Below are 19,717 nucleotides of genomic sequence, written 5' to 3' on the forward strand. Positions count from 1 at the left end.
ATTGCGTATTAGATTTTGTTCGCGACTTCCCTCGTGTGAAAAAATAAACCGTAATATATATTTTCCCGGAAAAAAAAGTAGCCTTATACCACTCAGGAGTTATGTAGTTTCCTCAGTATTTAGACGTGCGACACGTCCTCAGGACGGAGCGGTTCGAGGACCTGTCGGCGATGGCGGCGGAGCTGGTGCGCGAGGGGTACCACGGCGCGGAGGCGGTGTCGCGCACGGAGCAGGCGGTGCTGCAGCGCTGGCGCGAGCTGCTGGAGCTGCTGGAGCGGCATCGCGCGTCGCTGGCGCGCCTCGCCAAGCTCATGGCGCTGCTGCGCGAGGCCGACGCCGTGCGACACACGCTCGGGGACATGAAGGTACGCGGCGACGGGCCGGCCGTGGTCGTAGCGTCGTCGTTAAAACACTTTTTACTTAACAAATTAATTATAAAAGGCACAGCCCATGTGATTGTAAACGTCAGGCGGAAAATTATTAAATTTGTGTTCTCAATTAGTAATATTGGAATACAATATATATATTTCCTTGTGTGTTCAATGGTTACTGTTTTACTTCCATTCTAAGTTTATAAAATAAGTATATTATAAAATATAGAATTGTATAATTGTAGGTAAAATGTAGATATTGAAACTTTGACTTTTCAGACGACCAGCACCGTAACCATAAAATCTGTAATCTTAAAAACGTCGGAACAAAATTAATATAAATAACCGCAATATTATCCGTACAATGGTTTTATTTAACCTATAGTATTGTATGAATGTAAATAATGTACTTCATATCCCATACACTCGCAGGCACAATTCCAATCGGAAGAGGTGGGTCGTCACCTGGTGGACGTGGAGCGGCTGCTGCAGGCGCATGCGCTGCAGGAGCTGCAGCTCGGCGCCCTGGACGAGAGCATCCGTCGCCTCGTGCGGCTCGGTGCCGCCGCCGACGGGCCCGCGCAGCCGGTCAAGCAGCTCGCCCAGCAGCTCGCGCATCTGCAGGACGCGTACGACAGCCTGCTCGCCGCCGCCAAGGACCGCAAGGCACGCCTAGAGGACGCCAGGAACCTGTTCCAGTTCTTGGAAGATCATGACGAGGAAGAAGGTAGGCTATGGAATTTCTTCTAAGGTCAATGCTAATTTGGATTGGATTTCTCGACCTACTACGGGGTTGCGCTAGGCACGTCAATAGTATATGGTTGTGTGTTCATCTCTTTGTGGGCATGTACGTGTTCGGTTTTCACATGTCACGTGTGTTGCAGGCTGGGTGACGGACAAGCAGCGTATCTGCCGCGCGGACGTGGCGGCAAAGGATCTGCGCGGAGTGCTGGCGCTGCGGCAGAAACACGCCGCGCTGCTCACAGAGCTGCGTGCGCGTGAGCACGTCTCGCAGCGACACCGCGCCAAGGGGCAGAGGTTAGCATTCATACTCACACATATGTGTTATATTTTACAAAAAAAAAAAACGAAAAATATAGGATTTTTTTACGGGCATGATGATGCTAATTGTTATGTTTATTGTTGCAGCCTGATAGACGCGAAGCATCCGAAGAGCGCCGAGATCGAGCGGCGCCTGACGTCGCTGAGCAAGCAGTGGGAGGTGCTGCGCGAGCTCGCCGCCGCGCGAGAGAAACAACTCGCCGACGCCGCCGAGGCGCACCAGGTATGAGTGTTCGTAACTTGCTGTGATCATGTATAATTTGTAATGACAATTAGCCTAATTAATATGACGTTGATGATCCTGTAAACAAATAACTAATGTCCCGCGGTCAGTTCTACGGCGACGCGAACGAGTCGGAGTCGTGGATAAAGGAGAAGCGCGCGCTGGTGGCGACGGAGGACTGCGGGCGCGACGCGCCGGGCGCGGGCGCGCTGCTGGCGCGGCACCGCGCGCTGCACGAGCAGGTGCGCGCCTACCGCCCCGAGCTGGCCGCGCTCGCCGCCGCCGCCGACCGCCTGCGCGCCGCCGGCATACACACGCTGCAGGTGCGTGCTTTACTCTGCATCTCATGCTGCTCACGCGCTCTGTAAGCGCTCACGGGAAGTAGTGGGGCTCGTCTTCGTGGATCAAAATATGATCTATATCATCACATTAAAACTTATATAATACATCATTCTATGCTATTTACGTGAATGTTAGGCATCGAAATAGAACTAGTTTTCGAATGTTGTAACGATTTTTTATATTTTTCTTTCTCCCCGCGTCATTTCGAACATCAAATTCCACAAAAATTATTTACAGAAATTTACTGACATAATTATATTTTTGCAACATTTGTAGGCTCTGTCTTGTCTCCAAAATGAAATGAGGATTAAAAAATTGCACCTATATACAAAAAATATTCTTATATTCATAATTCACATGATGTAACAAACCTAATCCGCCATCTCTATTCCAGTTGCCAACGGAGGTGGAGTCGTCCCCCGCCATCGAGGAGGAGGAGTGGGTGAACGAGTCGCGGCTGGTGCCCACCGAGGTGTGGGAGGAGGAGCCCGTCGAGAGACTCGAGCACAGGACCGTCACCGAGGAGAGACAAGTGCCGCAGGTACAGTACGACACTAGCTCTATTTGCTATACAATCAAACTAATGGGTCATAATAATTGTTATGTGTTTAATAGTTATTTTGTCATGGCAAATGTCGCTTTATAATTATGAAGTCTTGTACTAAATATTTTTAATTTACAAAAGTCGACATCATTTTTTTCTGTAGGTGAAAGCGCTATACGCGTTCACTGGTCAAGGCATCTCGATGGCGAAGGGCGAGGTAATGTTCCTGATCAACAAGACGAACCCGGACTGGTGGTCGGTGCGCAAGGCCGACCGCACCGACGGCTTCGTGCCCGCCAACTACGTGCGCGAGATAGAGCCCAGGATCGTGCCTGTGAGTTGTTAACAATATAGGTTTTATAATATTATCAGATCATTAATAAGATTAACAATTTCAGCTTGGACATTTATTAAGCTATTGAAAAAAGTTATGTAGTATGGTTCGAAGGACCAAATAAATGGCATATAGTATCATCTTAGAGTTAGAATCAAACATTGTGAAACCTATATTTTTTTTATTAAACTCAGTTTCGAGGTATCCGTACCTTAATATGTACGAAGACCGCATTCAGAATGATATAGCTGACGGTCCGTGTGTCCGCAGGTGCAAGTGCGTCGTCCGGAGAAGGTGCGCACGACGCAGCGCGTGAAGAAGACGGTGCTGGTGAAGCAGGTGGTGCCGGTGCGGCGCAGCAAGCCCGCCGCCAGCGCCGCCGCCGCCGCCGCCGCGCGCCGCGCCTCCCGCGCCACGCTCCCCGCGCCGCGCGCGCTCAGCGTCGACACCCGGATCACCGAGATACAGAACGACTACGGTCAGCACTCAACAACACACTACTTTATTTTATATACTTACTTATCGCCCTGTACATTATAGACTCCGCCTTCTATTTCTGATTTCACATATCTATCTACCCATTTAAAACTATTAAAAATCAGTTAGCAAGAGGCAAAATAATATTTTACAAATGACATATCTTGTAGCATAGTAAGTCACTATCATGTGAATGCAATATTTAATTTTGCCCTCAGACGAACTGCTAACGCTGTCGGAGGCTCGCCGTGCTCAACTCGAGGACGCCATCAAACTGTACAGCTTCTTCGCGGAGTGTGACGACTTCGACAAATGGATGAAGGACAAGGAGAAGATGCTGCGCACCGACGACACCGACGACAGCGTCGACACCGCCAAGAGGAAGTACGAGGTACGAATCACAGGATTTTGTTGCATCACTCTCCTCTCCTCTAAGCGTAGAACTCTAACTTAATATTTTGTTTAGAAATTCGTGACGGATCTGTCGGCGGCATCGAAGCGTCTGGAACACATCGACGCAGCCGCGGAAGAGCTAGTAGCCGCCAAGCACCGCGAAGCAGCGAAAGCGACCGCGCGTCGGCAGCAGCTGCGCCAGCAGTGGGACAAGCTGCTGCGCCTCAAGCAGCAGAAGGAGAAGAGCCTGGAGGGCGCGTCGAGCGTGGAGCTGTTCGGGCGCACGTGCGACGAGGCGCTGGACTGGATGGCGGAGAAGGAGCAGCAGCTGGCGGGCGGCAGCGACCCCGCCGCCGACCTGCGCACCGTGCGCGCGCTGCAGCGCCGCCACGCGCAGCTCGAGCGCGAGCTGGAGCCGCTGCGGGAGAAGGTCAACACCGTCAGCCTGCTCGCCGACTCGTGAGTACCGATAGCATCCGACGCTACAGACCATACTCGTTGAAGCGGGTTGTTGCACGTTAAAGTCTGTCTGTTTTATTCCGAATTTGATCTAGCCTAACATCTTAGTGACTCGCTGTTTTTCATTGTCATCAAATTTTTTTTTATGCAATCATTGATATTAATATATGTTTTTTTTGCGAAGTAATTGTATTTTGTTTCACACAGCCTGCTAAATTGGTATGAGGAATTTAGCAGCACGTAAGAATATCTATCCATATATACTCGTATCTTACATGTATGGTAGGTACGGCCGCTATGAGTCACTGGTCTGAAGTTCGATATTATCAGATATTTGGAGCTGTGATAGTTCTATTAGAAATCCTCTTGCCCCTAGAAGTTAACGACAATCACTCTGTAAAAAGACGGTGTGCTCCGTTCCCAACATAGAAAGAAACTGTGACTTAGTTCAAAGCTATCTATATAAAACGGTCGTACCGTACGCTAGAAGTGTTTTGGCCGGCTATACTGGGATGGATCTGACCAGTATTGTATCTGTGGCAGCGTGAAGTCGCAGTACCCGTCGGAGCGCGCCAACGTGGAGGGTCGGCAGCGCGAGATCAGCACGATGTGGGAGCGCTGCCAGGCGCAGGCCGCCGAGCGCCGCAGCCGCCTCGAGAGCGCCGTCGGACACCAGATCTTCGGCAACAGCAGCGCGCAGCTCACCGCCTGGCTCGGGGTACGCACTACGCAACCATATACTAATATACTCATTACCTTAATCCTTCTTCTCCTGGCTACTAATGTAATGTTACTGCCAACATAATGTGTCACTTTCTTTGTTTAATTTGAAGTCCTACTTTTGTATTTTACAGTACATAATATTCTGACGTCACTAACTCTATTATATATGTGTATGTTCAGAAAACGCGCGAGCAGATGTCGCAGGACGCGACCGCGAAGGACGTGGCGACGGCCGAGGCGCTCCTGAAGCAGCACCAGGAGCTCAAGGACGACATCAAGGCGCACGACGACGAGTACGTACTCTAACACTTTAGATTTACTGGGAATCATATTGTAAGGCCACTGCTTGTGACGTCCGGAATTGGGAAAAGTGTTATCAGGTTTTTCTGCCTAGTATCACCCCGGAGGCTAGAATTTGTGCCCGATGTGACGAGAGGCTCTGCCCCTATCATATCATGGCACGGAACACATGCGAAAAATTGACGCCTTAGTTGACATCCTGTCTTCTCCTTTGGAGATAGAGGCGTGATGTGTGTTTGCATTCAAGACTCCTGTTAGATATATGCCGAAACAGTATATTGAAAATCTTTTTTTTTTTATGCAATGGCAATTCCAGAACCTGCTAAGTCAATAAGTGCTTTGATCAGACCAAATAGATGGTAACAAAGTGCCGTGCGTTCTCAGGTTCAAAGAGGTGATAGGTCTCGGCAAGCAGCTGCTGGCGACCAACCCGTCGCTCACCGACGTCGCCGACAAGATCAAGAACCTGGAGGCGGAACAGAAGGCCATCAATGACGGTGAGTGGATTGACCGTCTACTTCGTTATACATTTTTTTTTTGTATCAGTCATCAGATCAGTCAAATGAATTGGTGGGTCACCCGATGTTAATAGATTTTTAGAGTCAATAAAAAAAGGTATTTTCAGCAGCTTATCACTATGGCTCGAAGCTAACATCCTATACGGATTATGTATGGATTTAAATAATAATACCAAACCCGTATCATATACTGTCCTACTGCTGGACACCGGCCTTTATTACTGCTGAGAGTGTTTTAGGTCTTTACAGATTTCACATATCCTCAAATTTTGTATAGATAACTTCTCAAGTATGCAGATTTTCCTTCGTTGAAAAAGCGCCCGATAATTTATAAAGGAAACACACATAACTTAAGGTATTAGGTACTATAACAGAGCGCTTCTTCCCCAGAGTGGAAGGCGAAGGAGTCGTACCTGCAGCTGTTGGTGCAGCTGCAGAGCTTCAACCGCGAGGCGGACCAGATCGACGCCTCCACCGGCGCGCACGAGGCCTACCTCGAGTACACGGAGTTCGGGGTGAGTTCGCATCGGCTTAGTGTTCCTTATTGTCTCAGTAATATAGTTAATAAGAGTAATTGATTTGTTAAGAGTAGTTCTCGAGTTACTATTGTCCACACTGAAGCAAAAATAATAAAAAATATGAGTTTAATCGTTATAAAACATTGATTACTTTTGATTCAGCGTACGCACTCATATAATACTCCGACTTGCGTCTACATTGGCTACGCAAATAAATACATTGTTGAAACTTGAAATGTGTGCTGACGAGACCTTTCTAGAGTTGTGATGTGTGTGTGTGTGTCAGTCGTCGGTGGACGAGGCGGAGGCGCTGGTGAAGCGGCACGAGGAGCTGGAGGCGCGGCTCGCGGCGCAGGACGAGCGCCTCGCCGCCTTCAGCCGCCGCGCGCAGGCGCTGCAGCGAGATAACCACTACGCGAAGGACCGGTAACACATATACACACGCTATACTCTTTACATTGTTCTTCTAATCAGTCTCTCCTTATTATGTAAAGTTGAAGAGTTTGTTTTTTGTTGAACGAACAAAATCTCTTAGTGTTGGATAGCACATTTATCGAGGACGGTTATAGGCTATATAAAATCAGTCTATGAAAAAAATAAAACTGAAGTATAGATATCTAAACAAAGACATAGATATTTACAACCATCAGAGATGACTGCACCTCATGAACGCTCGCTATGACAGAACAATTTTGGTTTCCATCATCACGTGTTTTGGTTATACTCGAGAAGAATTTTGAAATATAAAATCTCACCCTTTTATTTTATAACTTTACTTTTATAACAAAAGTCAGCTGACATGTGATGTATGTTGCAGTATTGGCAAGCGTCGCGACGCGGTGGTCGGTCGCCGCGACGCCGTGCGCCACGCCGCCGCCGAGCGACGCCGCGCGCTGCTCGCTAGTCTGGCCTACCAACAGGTGAGTTCAATGTTCATCTTATACAATATTACTCTCACAGTATATCCCTGAGAACATTGTAATCAATTTTCTCTAACATGTCCTCTATTCTTACTTCTAACCTGTCCCTATTTCTTTAAACGTAGTACGTGGCATATTGACACCTCTGTACCTGGTAAACGCAGTCAGGCCCCTTTAGAATGTCAACTGCTGATTGGTATCGCCAGTAGACACAATGATGCTGGTCTGTTTGAACCGAGTATACACAATGCGACACACTTACGTGTGCCACTATAGCGGGTTTTAACAAGGTGTATGGCGGTCGCTATCCTGGCGGATATAGAATATATTCTACCATCAGCATTTTATACTAATGTGAGTTTCGTCGACAGTTCGTTGCCGCTACTGAGGAGCTTCAGGCCTGGATTTATGACAAGACTCGCACCGCTAAGGATCAGAGCTACAGGTCAGTTATAATATCCATTGTATTTATATCCTGATTAAAGATGACTTATATACCTTTAGGAAGATTATACAGCGAGGGAAGAAATTTATGGAGAAAGAGATAATCTTGGGAAGAAGTGTTTTTTGTAGTTTCATATCCCGTTATCATTATGGTTGAAACGACTCATAACATTACGTGTTGGTGACACAAGTCGATAAGGTATGTTGTGTGTCCAGGGACCTGTCGAACCTGGAGCGCAAGCTGCAGAAGCACGAGGCGTTCGAGCGCGAGCTGCAAGCCAACGAGAAGCAGCTCCGGAACGTCGAGAGCGTATGTACTGCCTTATGTGTACCCAGCACGGTGACGTCATAATTGACAAAAATATTTGTACCAAACATTCCAAATGTCTTCTACTTCCCAACCACCCTCAATATATTCAAATACCCACAGATCGGTCAGTCGCTCCAGAAGTCGGACCCTGCTCGCGCCACTGAAGTGTCGGAGAGGTTGGACTCGCTGCACACCGCATGGGAGGGACTCGTGGCTGCCTCCCGCGACAAGGGCAGCAAGTTGCGCCAAGCCGCGCAACAACGGCAACATAAGAGGTAATGTTCTTAAATAATAAAATACGACATAATCACATGTTTATATTATAATGAAGCTATCATAATGGAGGAGTTTTTGATTAATATTCCCGTGAAACATTATAAGTAAGACATAATTTACATAAATAAATGAAAACTGAAGAATTGTGTTCTCTGATGGTGTACTTTTCCTACAGATCTGTGGAGGACGCTAAAGCCCGTCTGATGGACCTGGAGCGGTCCCTCAAGAGCGAGGAGGTCGGCACCGACCTGCGCAGCTGCAAGAGACTGCTCAACCAACACCAGGTGAGCTTATACGTTTTAACGGATAATCGACGACTTGCAAGATTGTAATTGGCGATTAAAATACTATATTATACTCTTGCGCATTCTTAATTGATGCCCTGAAGTTGGCATTTAACTGTACAATAATATGTGACTAACTTCAAAGTGGACAAAACTTAGTTTGTACAACATAATATGTTGCCAAACATGACTTTACATAATTGGTAATACAAATGTGTGTATTATGCATTCTTAGGCGCTGGAGCAGGAGCTGAGCCAGTGGGAGCAGAAGGGCGGCCTGCTGGCAGCGCAGGGCGCGGACCTGGTGTCGGCGGGACACTTCGACGGGCCCGCCGTGCAGCGCGACTCCGCCACCGTGCTGGCCGCGCTGGCGCCGCTGCGCGAGCACGCCGCCACCCGCCGCCGCGCGCTCGACGCCAGCATGCAGTCAGTATACCATTCTATAAACACCTTGTTAGTGGTGCTGTTATAGGTTGTCTAATGGACATTGTAAAGGTACTGATTAATTTAACAAATTGACTCATTCTAATGACGTATCAGATTAAATTATGATCTATTATTATTTTATATTATAGAAATATTAAGTATATAGGTTATTGCGATTGACTTCTTTTGTATTTGTCGTGTGCAGACTGCACAAGTTCGCGGCGGAGGTGTCGGGCGAGCTGGACTGGCTGTCGGAGCGGCGCGGCGCGCGCGCGGACGCGGCGCCCGGCGACCTGCACGCGGCGCAGTCCGCGCTCAAGAAGCACAACAAGCTGCGCGCCGAGCTCGCCGGCCGCCGCCCGCTCGTGCAGCGCCTGCTGCAACAGGGACAGACGCTGCAGGAGGAGAGACACCCGCAGGCGGATAAGGTACTGCTTTGTCATTATACAGCAAGGTATACGATCAACACAACTTTGGGATCTGTTGCCGCCTTGTGCGAAAATTAATGGAGGTTAAACAAAACGCCAAATTGAATTTTCTAATAGCGCCATCTATTGTAATTCCTTTGTTAATACAATAAATTGTAGAGTAATTTGGATGGGTAAAGTTGCTATTCTACATCCTCGCAATTATTTCTGATCAGATCAAGCAACTGTGCGAGCAGCTGGAGCAGGCGTACGAAGAAGTATCGAGTGCAGCGGAAGAGCGCGCCACCCAGCTGGAGGCGGCGCTGAAGGCGCAGCAGTTCCTGCACGACGCGCTGGAGGTGGACTCGTGGCTCGCCGACAAAGCCGCCGCGCTCTCCACGCCCGACGTGGGCCGCGACCGGCACCGCGCCACGCAGCTGCTGACCAGACACAAGGTAACTACTATGTATCTAACTAATAAGTGCAGATGCTAAACTTTAAGACACACATGCCATCGTTATTATCTCAAATTATATTACAATCAAAATCAAGCCATGTCAAGGCGAGAGTTTTGTAACTATGAAACTAAGAAGACTCTGTTACTGGTTTTACTTACATTAAGCATTCCCTCAGGCGGTGGAACTAGAGTTGGACACGTACGCGGCGATCATCGCGGAGATGGGCCACGTTGCGACGTCGATGAACAACAGCGGACACCCCGAGGGCTCGGTGCTGGTGGCGCGCCACGGCATGCTCGCCGACAGCCTCGCGCGCCTGCAGCGACTTGCCGCGCAGCGACAGAAGGCACTCGTCGAGAGCGTCTGCAGGTACGCACAGATCGCACAGGTCTCTGATGCTGCAGGACACTGTACCTAAAAGTTAAAGGGATCGTATCGATCCTTACTTAATAAATTAGAAAATACATAATTTTGTAAACTCTTGCAGACACGAATACCTAGCGGAGAGCGCCGAGCTGGAGAGCTGGATCCAAGAGCAATACGCGGCTGCCTCCAGCGAGGACTACGGACAAGATTACGAGCATCTGCTGGTCAATATTCAATCATACTATACTCTCAACATAGTGAACAATTCAAATATTTTTTACGATAACTAAAAATATAAACATTTTTACATGAAATGATCTATCCAGATCCTGCGTCAGAAGTTCGAGGAGTTGCGGCACCGCGTGGAGAGCGGCGCCGAGCGGTTCAACCAGTGCGAGGAGCTCGCCAAGAAGCTGCTCGCCACCGAGAGCCCCTACATCGCCGACATTGAGAAACGACAGGAAGCGCTCGGGTACGTTACTTATTTATAGACTTCAATTTTACATCTCTTTATCAGAGTAGTTATATCATTTTTAATTTAGATTGTTTTACCCCGCTCTCTTGCACTTAGACTACATCACAAAATTTTTGATATATTTGCAATAAGTAATTTGTTGATATATTTCTATGCAGCGAATCCTGGCAACGCCTAGTAGAGCAGATACAGTCGCGCGCGTCGCGTCTGCACGCGGCCGGCGAGATCCATCGCTTCCACCGCGACGTGGGCGAGCTGATCTCCCGCGCGGCCGACAAGCGCGCCGCCCTCGCCGTGCCGCCCGCCCCGAGGGACCTGCGCGCCGCCACCAAGCTGCTGCGCGACCACGACACCATACAGAACGACCTGGTCGCCATCGACGCGCAGATGCAGGTGTTGCAGGAGGAGGGCGCCCGCCTCCAGAAACTGTACCCCGGCGGGAACGTGCAGCAGATCGGCATGCAACAGCAGGCGCTGACGGACGCGTGGGCCATGTTGAAGCAAGCTGCCGAGGAGAGAAGGAATGTGCTCCAACAACATCTGGAGTTACACCAATTCCTGACGCAGGTTAGTCACAATCTAGTTAAAGAATTTTGTTTGTTACATATTGATTAGTAGTATGTATTCTTAGCATCTAAAGGATTTTTAAAAAATTTTGTTGTGTGTCGCAGGTGCGCGACCTGTCGTCGTGGTGCTCGTCGCACCGCGCGGGGCTGTCGCGTGCGCTGCGCGTGCGCGAGGCGGGCGCGCTGGGCGGCGCGCAGACGGCGCGCGCGGAGCACCTGGCGCTGCGCGCGGAGCTCGACGCGCGCGACCACGACATCCACCAGGCGCTCGCGCTCGGACAGAAGCTCGTCGCCGGAGACCATCCCGCCGCACAGGTATGCTGTCATGTAACTGACGTCTTTCTTTTGCAACACAAGGGTAACGTCTGTAATCGCCTGGCCTAAGAACAGTACAGAATAACAGAGTTCGGAACACACTATGCTATTTGTCACAGGAAATCTCAGAGCGCTGTGAAGCACTGGCGGAGGAACGTGCCCTCCTGGAGCGCGCGTGGGCGACGAGACAAGTTGCTCTGGACCAGCTCATCGACCTGCACTGCTTCCTGCGCGACGCCAAGCAGCTGCACGATCTCTGCGCATCGCAGGAGGCTGCACTAAGTCAGTATCTTGACATTTTACATAAAAACGTCAATAGAATCTATCGGCCAAAGTAAACAAAAAAATACTGATATTGCTCTTAAAAACCTGTTAGGAGTTTTTTGGAAGTATAACAGTAAAAGTAAAGTTATATATGTATATATCAACGAAAGTTTAACGTGTATAATGTCTCCTTAGGCACAGAAATATCGCCGACAAGCAGCGTGGAGGAGGTGGACAATCAGCTGAAGAAACACGAGGCCTTCGAGAAGCTACTCGCTACCCAGGTCTGTACACAAATTGTAAAAAATCGTCAAAATCAATTAAAAAGGTTTTACATTTTTTTGTATATAGTTAACTTTTTTCTGTAAAAACTCTTTTTATGAAAGAAAAATACTAACTACATACTCCTTAAAATTTTGTTATTTAGGACGAGAAGTTAACCACATTGAACAGCCACGGCGACAAGCTACTGCAGCAGAACCACGTGGAGAGCCAGCGCATCGCCGACGAGCTGCAGACCATCAACGAGCGGAGGAAGAAGGTACTCTCATTAATGACGAATGTTATTAATATTGAAGTAATTCTACGTGAAAATTATTAAAAATACAATGTATTATTGCATAATATAATATTTTTTTCATCCCCGCAGCTGTACGAGACGGCAGCAGCGCGTCGCTCGCGGCTAGTGCGCACGCGCGCGCGCGCCCAGTTCGCACGCGACGCGGCCGAGACGCGCGGCTGGGTCGCCGACAAGCTCGTCAAGCTCACCGCCGACCAACACCAAGGTAACACAAGCGTGTGCCATACAGACAAAAATATTATACATATCATTTAATATGTACCTACACGTCTATATATAGTTGGTTTAAGTAATACTTACACAACCGATTTAAATATAGGTGAAGTCACCAACCTGGAAGACAAGATCAAGAAGCTGCAGAAGCACCAGGCGTTCACGGCGGAGCTGGCGGCGAACAAGGCGCGGCTGGAGGAGGTGGCGGCGCTGGCGCAGCAGCTCAGCCCCGACGAGCAGGTGCAGCGCGAGCTCGCCGCCCTGCGCGCCGACTGGCGCCTGCTGGAGGAGGCCACGGAGCAGCGCGGCCGCGGGCTGGAGGAGGCGCAGGACATACTCGAGTTCAACCAGCATCTCGACAAGATCGAGGCCTGGATCAGAGACAAGGAGATGATGGTGAGTTTATATGTGTCCTTCTTCGATATAATGGAGGTACAGTGTTTGCATCAAGCACATCTGGGTAGAGATTCAAAGCCAGGACATAACGCTACATCGAGCCCTCGTCGACTTAATAGTAGATACACTGCCTTAATTACGTAATATAACATACCTTTTTTTATACACGTGTTAACAATTTGTTATGCACAGGTGCAAGCGCACGAGCTGGGTCGCGACTACGAGCACTGCACGGCGCTGCTGCGCAAGCTGGACGACATGGACAGCGACATGAAGGTGGACGACAAGCGCGTGAAGAGCATCTGCGCGCTCGCCGACAAGCTGCTGCAGCAGGGACCCACGCAGCAGGCGGCCACCGTGGCGCAGCGCCGCGACGCCTTCCTCGGCAAGTGGCAAGCGCTCACGGGCGCGCTGCAGAAGTACCGCGACAACCTCTCCGCCGCACTGGAGATACACGCCTTCAATAGGTACTAATGCAGCTTATTATAAAACACCTCATGGCGCTGTAAATGAGAAAGTATGATCCTCAGTGGAATAAGCCATCAAATTGTAATCAATCCATTTGAGATTTTAAATTAATCTTGTTTCTAGCTTGTATATAACGTAACGCTTCTTACAGGGATGTGGAGGACACAGCAGAGCGTATTGCGAAGAAGGCAGCGATCTTCGGCAGCGCGGAGCGCGGGCGCGAGCTCAGCGCCGCGCAGGAACTCAAGCGCAAGCACCTCGCGCGCGCCGCCGAGGCGCAGGCCGTGCTGCAGAAGATACAGGCGCTCGAGGCGGAGGGGCGCACGCTCGCCCACAAGTACGTATATTGCATGTAGTAGTCTACATCGCGGCGCGGACTACGAATATTAGACGTTGGACATCATATTTATCATTACCTGGTTTTATATTATTATATTCACACATTTTAATAACAATTTAACTATTTAAGTGACGCTGTCCCTATACCATAATGAATATGTGACTCTCTCCCGCAGTCACCCGGATCACGCGAAGGAGATCGAGGCGAGCGTGCAGAACCTGCGCGAGGGGTGGGACAAGCTGCAGCAGCTCGCCGAGAAGCGCACCGCCCTGCTCGACCAAGCCATTGCAGAACACAAGTTCGACGAGACGCTCAAGGTACGGGGTTCATACTCCTAGTTCGAGCTAAAAACAGAAATTATATAATAGAGAACTCTATTCAGAATCATCGACCATATTAATTAGTTTTTTTTTATCACAAATATTCCTATGCCATATTTCTTCCAGGAACTGGAGCTGTGGGTATCCGAGACTGTTAAACGCATGGACGAATCGGAGATGCCAGAGACCGTCGCAGAAGCACAAGCACTGCTGGAACTCCATGATGAGAAGAAGGTATGACTGATCACCCCGTCCCATTGTTGAGTTCTTCTAGAACTACTTCCCATCACCTTTTTCCGTTCTTAAGAGCTACGGTTTTTTTTGTTCTCTTTTCACCTCCTCTCGACTCCATTTTTGTCAATGGTATAAGTCTTTTATCAATAACTATAATATAATGAAGGTGTATAACATCAATTTATCCATGCAGGCGGAGATTGACAACCGTCAAAAGGCGATCGCAGAACTGCAGAAGGAGGCAGAGCAGGCGCAGGCGCCGGAGAAGCTCAAGAAGGTGGAGCAGCTCTCCGCCACGCTGGAGCAGGCTTGGCAGCGCAGGAAGCAATACCTTACTCAGGTATGGGTGGTTGAGGGTATAATAAATATCTTACAATGCAAATTCGGTAAAAAGTAGTCTACCGGCCGATATGTGGCAGGCAAGAATAATTCTGATATACTGAGAAAGTTATGCCACTACAACTGACCTATTAATGCTGAAGACCAGAGGCATAAGGTCCATATAACCCGATTCCCGTCGACTTCCCTTTCGTACTTTATGTATAATCTAATTATTATTAGAACGGTTTTCCTGCCACATTTATGCATATTAGTACCTATATTATGTTGTATCGGGTTCCCATTCGGAAAACTTCACCCTTCGCCACTGCTGAAGACAGAGATTACATCTAGTGTAATCTCTACACGACGTATGTTCATCATAAGACTCTATCATGTTTTTTGTCGCGCAGGCTCATCAACTGCAAGTATTGAAGGAGCAAGCGCAGCAGACGGAGGACTGGCTCGCCTCCAAGGAGGCGTTCCTCAACAACGACGACCTTGGAGACAACTTAGACGGTCAGTACACGTAGCATAAGTTTTGACAGGTACAACTAAAATGTATGTCAGACATGACCACCGCGTTGGAAAAAATGTAGCACTGAACAATTTTGTAAACGAAAATCAAAATGAACAAGTTATTCGCCTGTCGATAAGCGCCTATTCATAAACGAAGCAATTGATTCCGAAACTTTTGAGTTCGATTTCTTTTAATTCTAATGAAATATAGTGTATATGTTGTATTTATGTGGCTGGTACGTTGTAGCCGTGGAGACGCTGATCCGCAAGCACAGCGAGTTCGCGAAAGTGCTGGAGAGCCAGCTGCCGCGCGTGGCGGAGCTGTCGCGGCTCGCGGCCGCGGACGAGCCGCACGTGCGCAAGCGCCTCGACGCCGTGGCCGCCGCCAGGGACCGCCTGCAGGTAATAGAACCTTTTCAATACAGTGTCTAAACATTTAGGCTGTTTTCAAGTAATTTCGTACTCTATAAAATACTTTATTCATCACGTAGCCGAACACGCTTTTATTTTTTCTGATTTTCACAGTTTTAGGTTAATCATTCTAGTATATAAGGTTATAAGTTCGTAGTCCATAAGTTATCACCACCTTGCTGTAGCGATCTCATCGTCATTGTTAACGTGTGTGGCAGGAGTCGTGCTCGCAGCGCGGCGACATGCTGGAGCAGTCGCGGCAGCTGCACCAGTTCCTGCAGAACCTGCACCACGAGCGCGAGTGGATCGCCGTCAAGATGCAGGTCGCCAACGACCAGAACTACCGCGAGCTCTCCAACCTGCAGAGCAAGATCCAGAAGCACGCCGCCTTCGAGTCCGAGCTCGCTGCCAACAAGGGCCGCATCGACGACGTCGCCAACCACGGCGAGACACTCATCGGTGAGATATTACAAATATTGTATTAACAGCAATGCGCAAAGGAGTAAGAATACTAACAGAATGTCCACGATCTTAAGTTTTAACGAATTGTTAACGGTTTCTTGTATATATTTTTTATCTTTAAAATTGTTATTGTTGTTACAGAAGCCCAACATTACGCGTCCCAGGAAATTGCGAAACACGTCGAAGAGCTCGAGAACCAGTGGAGAGAATTACAGGTGCGTTGACACTAAAGTTTTATTTATATTATCTATCGATATTTTATTTCCTAACTCCTACAATGCAACTGTGAGCAGTATCAATAGATTTGTCGTGTGCTAGGCGGCGGCCAAGCTGCGGCGCGACCGCCTGCAGGAGGCGTACCAGGCGCGCGTGTACCTGCGCGGGCTCGACGACTTCACCGCCTGGCTCGACGACGTCGAGTCGCAGCTGCTCAGCGAGGACCACGGTCAGTCACATAACAATAATAAGAAAATTAACACTACTGTATTAGGGCTACCCTGTAAAAGTAGTTGTTAAGTGGCAAATAAAAATAAATAAATAATATCTAGTTCTAAGCTAAAATTTTGAGTATCACTGTTCGCTGTAAATAAAAATGTCCAAGCTCCTATGTTTGTGTGGAAAAAAGGTTACTGCACATAATCAATTCTACAGTGTCAAAGTGTGTGTTTAAAATTCTAAAACCTTGTTATTCTGTGGGTTAGGCAAGGACCTGGCGTCGGTGACGGCGCTGCTGAAGAGACACACGCGGCTGGAGCAGCAGGTGGGCAGCAAGGCCGACATCGCCACGCAGCTCGCCGACAACGCGCGCCAGCTCGCCGACAGCCACCACTTCATGGCGGAGGAGATACTCGACAAGGCAGACCATGCCGTCAAGAGGTAAAAATTCCTTACAAATTATAAAACTAAGTCACCCACCGCGTCTGTCTTTTTATCTGAACGCGGCAAATTTAACTACCAAACGGTTGTCGATGAAATTTTGTATGGAGATAGTTTGAGGCCCTAGAAAGGCTACTTTTTAATCTGGAGAAATATATAGCCAAACTTTTATTTCGAAAAAACAATTTCAAGCGGATGGATCCGCGAGTAAAGCTAGTGGCTTATAAATATCTTATTACATTGCTAAGACGTTTCCACATATTTAGAGTTCCGGAACGAGAATACACTTTTTTTTTTCTCATAGTATATCAATGTAGCTGGATATTGTATGTTATTCCCTCAGGTACCGCCAACTGCAAGAGCCGATGCAAATCCGGCGCGACAACCTGGAAGACGCCGCTCTCCTGCACCGGTGGGAGAGGGACGCCGACGAGGAGTTCAGATGGTAAGCGATAAAGCATTTAACATATATTAATGTAACTTACATGGACTTATATAAGTAACTGTTTAGAAGCCACGTGTGTGATTTATGTAATTTCACTACTAAAATCTTGTTTTTATTGTTCAGGTTACGAGAGCGCGAGACGGCCGTGCGCCAGGAGGAGGCGGGCTCCACGCTGCAGGAGACGCAGGCGTTGCTCAAGAAACACCTCGCGCTCGAGGCGGAGCTCATCTCCAGGTAATCTTGTCGCCTATTAGTTGATCTATTTAATGGTAAAGGCCAGGTCAAAAGCGTCCTGAACTGGCAGGAATTCATGAAAAGATTGAAGTTAGAGGAAGCGAAAGAAGCATGCAATGTGGAAATCTATAGTCTCTGCCTACCCCTGTGGAATAGAGGTGTGATATTATGTATGTATGTATGATGTGATTTGAACGTGTATGTGTCCCGCCAGAGAGCCGGCGATCAACACGGTGTGCAGCCGCGCGACGCAGCTGTGCCGGCGCGGGCACTTCGCGGCGCCGACGCTGGAGGCGCGCGCGCGCGAGCTCGGCGCGGCGCTGCGCGCGCTGCTCGACCACGCCGCCGCGCGCACCGCCGCGCTGCAGCGCCGCTGCGACCTGCTGCAGGTCACTACCATATTAGTACCTATACATACGCTGTGTTGTTTCACTCGTCTAATGATACGATATGGATAAAGTAACGCAATCGATACCCAAGATAATCGGTTATAATTGATCGGAGTTCATCAATAATTCGAGTACCATATTATTCAAGACTTATTACCCAACAATATTGACCAGTAATGTGGCCTCTTATTACATAGTCCGAAAGTAGGCTTGATCTAAATTTTATTCTCTACAAGCACCTCTGTCTTTTAACTATGCTCCTGGAAGATAAAAGTTTAAAAATATAAAGCACGGTGTAATTCTAATACATATCTTTCCCAACAGCTAGTATCAGAGATCGCGGAGGCGGAGATGTGGGTGCTGGAGCGGCGGCCGGCGCTGGTGTCGAGCGACGTGGGCCGCGACGAGGACTCCGCGCTGGGCATCGTGAAGCGGCTGGAGACGCTGCAGCGCGAGCTCACCGGTTTCGACGCCACCGTCGCCAAGCTTGACAAGAGCGTCGCCGCTATGATGGTAAGGAACTAGAGTGCTTGATGACCAGCTCTGATCCTCTACTAGCGTTCTCACCAGCGGTGGAAAATATAAACATTCTTGGTATTCTATGCATTCGTTCTTTATTAATTTATGTCATCTTACAGCAATATAATATGTAATGATATCCTAGCTTTGTTGACTATTTTTACAACCCATAGTCATCCTCTAAATGAACTATCCAGGAAAATAAATACGACATGATTTTTACTTTGTTTTAAACCATTCTGATTAATTATAATCCGTTCAAATAGGAGCGCTCAGCAGTGGAGGGCGAGCAAGTGAAACACAAGCTGGACGAGCTGAAGACGCTGTACGAGGACATGAAGCTGCTCTCGGCCAAGCGGCAACAGCGGCTGCAACAGAGCCTCAAGTACTTCAAGTGAGTAAATACGATGTTGCAATAACACTAGTACAGGAAACTGCACAAGTACTGAACATAGAAAAGTGGTGGGGGCATGTAAGCCAATCGATAACGAGCGTCGACCAAGCAACCAATCATGCGAAACATCGGCTCTTTGAACGTGAAATCGACCAATTACAAGTGTGCTCACGATTCGTGCCTGTACCTATTCCTATTAATTTTTATGCGGATTTGTTTAATTGTTGGTATCAAAGCTAGAGTCTAGTAGATTATCGACTAATGAGTCGGTACTATACTTTCTTATGCAGTGAGAGTGACTGTGTTGTAATTGCGGTATTGTGACCAGGTTCGTGCAAGAGTGCGAGGAGGTGCAGGAGTGGATCAGCGAGCAGATGGCGACGGCCGCCAGCGAGGAGTACGGGCTGGACGTGGAGCACGTGGAGACGCTGCAGCAGGCCTTCGACAACTTCCTTGCGCAGCTACAAGGTAACTATTTGTTATTGGACGTTCATGACTACTTCGTTATTATGTCTAATCGGTGTTTCAGTTTAACCTATATAAGGGCATTTAGTACATGACTTTCTCATCTAAGAAGAGAAATGGCGTAAATTTGGAATAGGTCAAATATATATAACGACTATATGTTGTTTTGTAGCAAACGAGGGACGCATCGAAGCGGTCTGCGAGGCTGGCAACGTGCTTCTGGAAGAGAACACTCCGGAGGCAGACAAAGTGAAGCAGAGAATAGACGACATCGAGGGACTGTGGGACGACCTCAAGGAGCTGGCGCTGGCGAGACAAGAGGTACCTTGGTGGAACATTTTTAGGATGAATCTTGAAGA

The 19,717-nt window shown here is 48.4% G+C and overlaps 1 protein-coding gene across 10 annotated transcripts in view; it reads left to right on the plus strand.

The window, feature by feature from the left end:
• The window catches only part of LOC115445806 (spectrin beta chain), a 74,181-nt gene that overhangs the window by 41,821 nt on the left and 12,643 nt on the right, over positions 1-19,717 (plus strand). For all 10 annotated transcript variants that reach the window (XM_037443314.1, XM_037443312.1, XM_037443306.1 and 7 more), the window contains 51 exons: positions 143-365; positions 804-1,098; positions 1,256-1,409; positions 1,521-1,656; positions 1,767-1,979; positions 2,393-2,539; positions 2,706-2,876; positions 3,147-3,354; positions 3,572-3,744; positions 3,820-4,205; positions 4,749-4,923; positions 5,109-5,221; positions 5,613-5,725; positions 6,137-6,261; positions 6,551-6,690; positions 7,082-7,184; positions 7,556-7,629; positions 7,845-7,938; positions 8,059-8,213; positions 8,390-8,498; positions 8,734-8,924; positions 9,130-9,352; positions 9,568-9,786; positions 9,965-10,158; positions 10,277-10,379; positions 10,482-10,627; positions 10,789-11,197; positions 11,302-11,511; positions 11,631-11,793; positions 11,971-12,059; positions 12,203-12,316; positions 12,425-12,560; positions 12,675-12,964; positions 13,157-13,431; positions 13,584-13,769; positions 13,948-14,089; positions 14,219-14,326; positions 14,520-14,666; positions 15,058-15,163; positions 15,411-15,565; positions 15,793-16,033; positions 16,178-16,251; positions 16,355-16,481; positions 16,738-16,912; positions 17,256-17,357; positions 17,481-17,591; positions 17,806-17,980; positions 18,305-18,493; positions 18,766-18,893; positions 19,222-19,361; positions 19,531-19,679. In XM_037443314.1, coding sequence (XP_037299211.1) covers positions 143-365; positions 804-1,098; positions 1,256-1,409; positions 1,521-1,656; positions 1,767-1,979; positions 2,393-2,539; positions 2,706-2,876; positions 3,147-3,354; positions 3,572-3,744; positions 3,820-4,205; positions 4,749-4,923; positions 5,109-5,221; positions 5,613-5,725; positions 6,137-6,261; positions 6,551-6,690; positions 7,082-7,184; positions 7,556-7,629; positions 7,845-7,938; positions 8,059-8,213; positions 8,390-8,498; positions 8,734-8,924; positions 9,130-9,352; positions 9,568-9,786; positions 9,965-10,158; positions 10,277-10,379; positions 10,482-10,627; positions 10,789-11,197; positions 11,302-11,511; positions 11,631-11,793; positions 11,971-12,059; positions 12,203-12,316; positions 12,425-12,560; positions 12,675-12,964; positions 13,157-13,431; positions 13,584-13,769; positions 13,948-14,089; positions 14,219-14,326; positions 14,520-14,666; positions 15,058-15,163; positions 15,411-15,565; positions 15,793-16,033; positions 16,178-16,251; positions 16,355-16,481; positions 16,738-16,912; positions 17,256-17,357; positions 17,481-17,591; positions 17,806-17,980; positions 18,305-18,493; positions 18,766-18,893; positions 19,222-19,361; positions 19,531-19,679 — 8,524 coding nt within the window. The remainder of the gene's footprint in view (positions 1-142; positions 366-803; positions 1,099-1,255; positions 1,410-1,520; positions 1,657-1,766; positions 1,980-2,392; positions 2,540-2,705; positions 2,877-3,146; positions 3,355-3,571; positions 3,745-3,819; positions 4,206-4,748; positions 4,924-5,108; positions 5,222-5,612; positions 5,726-6,136; positions 6,262-6,550; positions 6,691-7,081; positions 7,185-7,555; positions 7,630-7,844; positions 7,939-8,058; positions 8,214-8,389; positions 8,499-8,733; positions 8,925-9,129; positions 9,353-9,567; positions 9,787-9,964; positions 10,159-10,276; positions 10,380-10,481; positions 10,628-10,788; positions 11,198-11,301; positions 11,512-11,630; positions 11,794-11,970; positions 12,060-12,202; positions 12,317-12,424; positions 12,561-12,674; positions 12,965-13,156; positions 13,432-13,583; positions 13,770-13,947; positions 14,090-14,218; positions 14,327-14,519; positions 14,667-15,057; positions 15,164-15,410; positions 15,566-15,792; positions 16,034-16,177; positions 16,252-16,354; positions 16,482-16,737; positions 16,913-17,255; positions 17,358-17,480; positions 17,592-17,805; positions 17,981-18,304; positions 18,494-18,765; positions 18,894-19,221; positions 19,362-19,530; positions 19,680-19,717) is intronic.

The sequence above is a fragment of the Manduca sexta genome, chromosome 26, assembly GCF_014839805.1.
Source record: "Manduca sexta isolate Smith_Timp_Sample1 chromosome 26, JHU_Msex_v1.0, whole genome shotgun sequence".
Lineage (NCBI taxonomy): Eukaryota > Metazoa > Arthropoda > Insecta > Lepidoptera > Sphingidae > Manduca > Manduca sexta.